This window comes from Corvus brachyrhynchos, unplaced genomic scaffold (assembly GCF_000691975.1).
Source record: "Corvus brachyrhynchos isolate BGI_N302 unplaced genomic scaffold, ASM69197v1 scaffold245, whole genome shotgun sequence".
NCBI classification, from domain to species: domain Eukaryota; kingdom Metazoa; phylum Chordata; class Aves; order Passeriformes; family Corvidae; genus Corvus; species Corvus brachyrhynchos.
In genome coordinates, this window is record NW_008238988.1 from 7009950 (window position 1) to 7012152 (window position 2203).

A 2203-nucleotide genomic window follows, 5' to 3' on the forward strand; every position below is an offset into this window, starting at 1 on the left:
ACCTGGCCTGGGACACTGCCAGGGATCCAGGGGCAGCCCCAGCTGCTCTGGGCACTCCTCACAAATAAATAATATATGGTTTGTAGCATGAAAAGCACGAAGCCTCAACAAGTAATGGACTGCAGAGAGATTCAGTCTTGATGTGGAATTCTAATGGACTTCAGGACCCTGCAGAGGCTTCAGGCAAAAGAACAGAGCTTCCACTCAACCTTGATTATTTAAGTCTTGCAAGAAGCTTGGGCTCACCTTGGTGTCACTGCCAGGGGTGGCACTCAGGGCCAGGACCCGGAACTGATTTGTGTATTTGCTCAGCTCCCTCACCACCTAAGAACAGGAAAGTTTCATTAATGCCCTTAAAGGAGATTATTTGCTTGTACAAACGACATCAATGAAAATACCCACTAAGGAGGAAAGGCTTAACAAAACACACTAAAAATATTGAATCCCAGAATGGGATTGGGTTGGAAGTGGCCTTAAATCCCACCCAGTTCCACTCCTGCCATGGCAGGGACACCTCCCACTGTCCCAGGCTGCTCCCAGCCCCAATGTCCAGCCTGGCCTTGGGCACTGCCAGGGATCCAGGGGCAGCCTGGAAATGTACCAAGAACAACCTTGGCAAATTATGAAATATTTTCTCCCTTGATTTAACAAAAGTATTGACAGCCCACTAACTCAGGAGAGCTGCCAAAATGTGAGTCGGAAGAAAAACTCTAAAACAAGTAAATCATGGATGATTAATCCCATGAAATCTGAACTCCACAAAATATCCAGTAAATTCCTCCAGTGGATCAAAGCAACTTCTTACATCACCTATTGCTCTGAGGAAATTAACCCATGATACTACAACAAACTCTTGGCTAATCAACACTAACCCCAAATATAAAAAGAAATCTTAAACTGATATTACTCTGTTAAAGAACCTTACAAAAAAAACCTTACAGTTTTTTTTAAACTGCCCAGCCAAAAGTATTTTTAAACCAAAATTACAATCTAATGTAGGCATTAAAAAAATACCTTATAGGTATTATTAATAAACAAGGCAATGACAACACACAGGAGTGTTGAATCTCTTTCAAACAAAGTTAAGGACCTCAAGGACAATCTCCCACAGCTGTGACAGGGGCACTTTATGGAGATCCTGTAAATAATTTTGGGGAAGGTTTTTGTAACTGGGGGAGAAGAGTGGGGGTGGCTCCAGCCCTACCTGGCAGTAGGCATGATTGCCAAGGGCTTTGTGGGCTTCATCAATAACCAGACATTTGATCTCCACAGCAGGACAGGTCCCACGGGAAAGGTCATTGACCATTATCTGAGGTGTGAGGAAAAAGACTCTCTTGGTATTCCACAGCTCCCGCCGGCCCAGAGCCTGGGTTCCTCCTAGAAATAAAACAAATAACATCAGGGAACTGGTTTACTGGGAATAAAGTATGGCCGGTGACCTGAGAGCGATAGGGCTGGCAGACACATAAAATTATGGAATGGTTTGGGTTGAAAAGGGACCTTAAATCCCCCCCATCCCACCCCTGCCATGGCAGGGACACCTCCCACTGTCCCAGGCTGCTCCCAGCCCCAATGTCCAGCCTGGCCTTGGGCACTGCCAGGGATCCAGGGGCAGCCACCCTCACTGAATACAATGACTGGGAAGAGGTTTTTTCCATTAAAAAGTTAAATCCAGAAGCATGGTAAGACCGGGAAGCTCAAGATGTCTCATAGCTGCCCACTGCCCTACACATCATTTAAAGCACCTCTGGGAAAGGTCTGGGCCAAAAGAGAGCTCATGCGTTCAGTCATTAAAGCTATTGCTCCAGTGAGTAACAAACTGCAGCTCAGGGGGTCCGAAAAAACTTTATAAAAAGCGGCAAGGAAAGCAACAAGTGGAGGGAAGGAGCGGGGGGAAAGCTAGAAAAAGGAAAGAAAGCGTCATTATTCTTTGGCTTAACCATCACACAGAGCCCTCTGCGTGTGCAGCCACCCGCAGGCTGCGACCCACGGAGCTGCGCCCCAGCGCTTCACCCTTTATACGGATGACCTGGGGTTTTACCTACTGCGAAACCAGCAGTTAACCCTCCAAACACCCCTCACGTTGTATTTTTTCCCCCTGCGCTGCGGCTTTTCACCCCTCGGGCAGCAGCCCGTACCTGTCATCTCCGCCATGTCCCAGGCCGGGATGCCCATGATGCGGCCGCACGCCTCCATCTGCTGG

At 47.7% G+C, this 2203-nt stretch overlaps 1 protein-coding gene across 1 annotated transcript in view; it reads right to left on the minus strand.

Annotated features, from left to right (window-relative positions):
- Positions 1 to 2197, minus strand: part of FANCM (Fanconi anemia complementation group M) — a 55210-nt gene extending 53013 nt beyond the window's left edge. The window contains exons 1-3 of the mRNA XM_017738813.1: positions 2139 to 2197; positions 1205 to 1377; positions 247 to 324 (exon numbers count right to left, since the gene is read on the minus strand). Of these exons, the coding sequence (XP_017594302.1) occupies positions 247 to 324; positions 1205 to 1377; positions 2139 to 2196 (309 nt within the window). The 5' untranslated portion in view covers position 2197. The remainder of the gene's footprint in view (positions 1 to 246; positions 325 to 1204; positions 1378 to 2138) is intronic.
- Between the last annotated feature and the right edge of the window lie 6 nt (positions 2198 to 2203).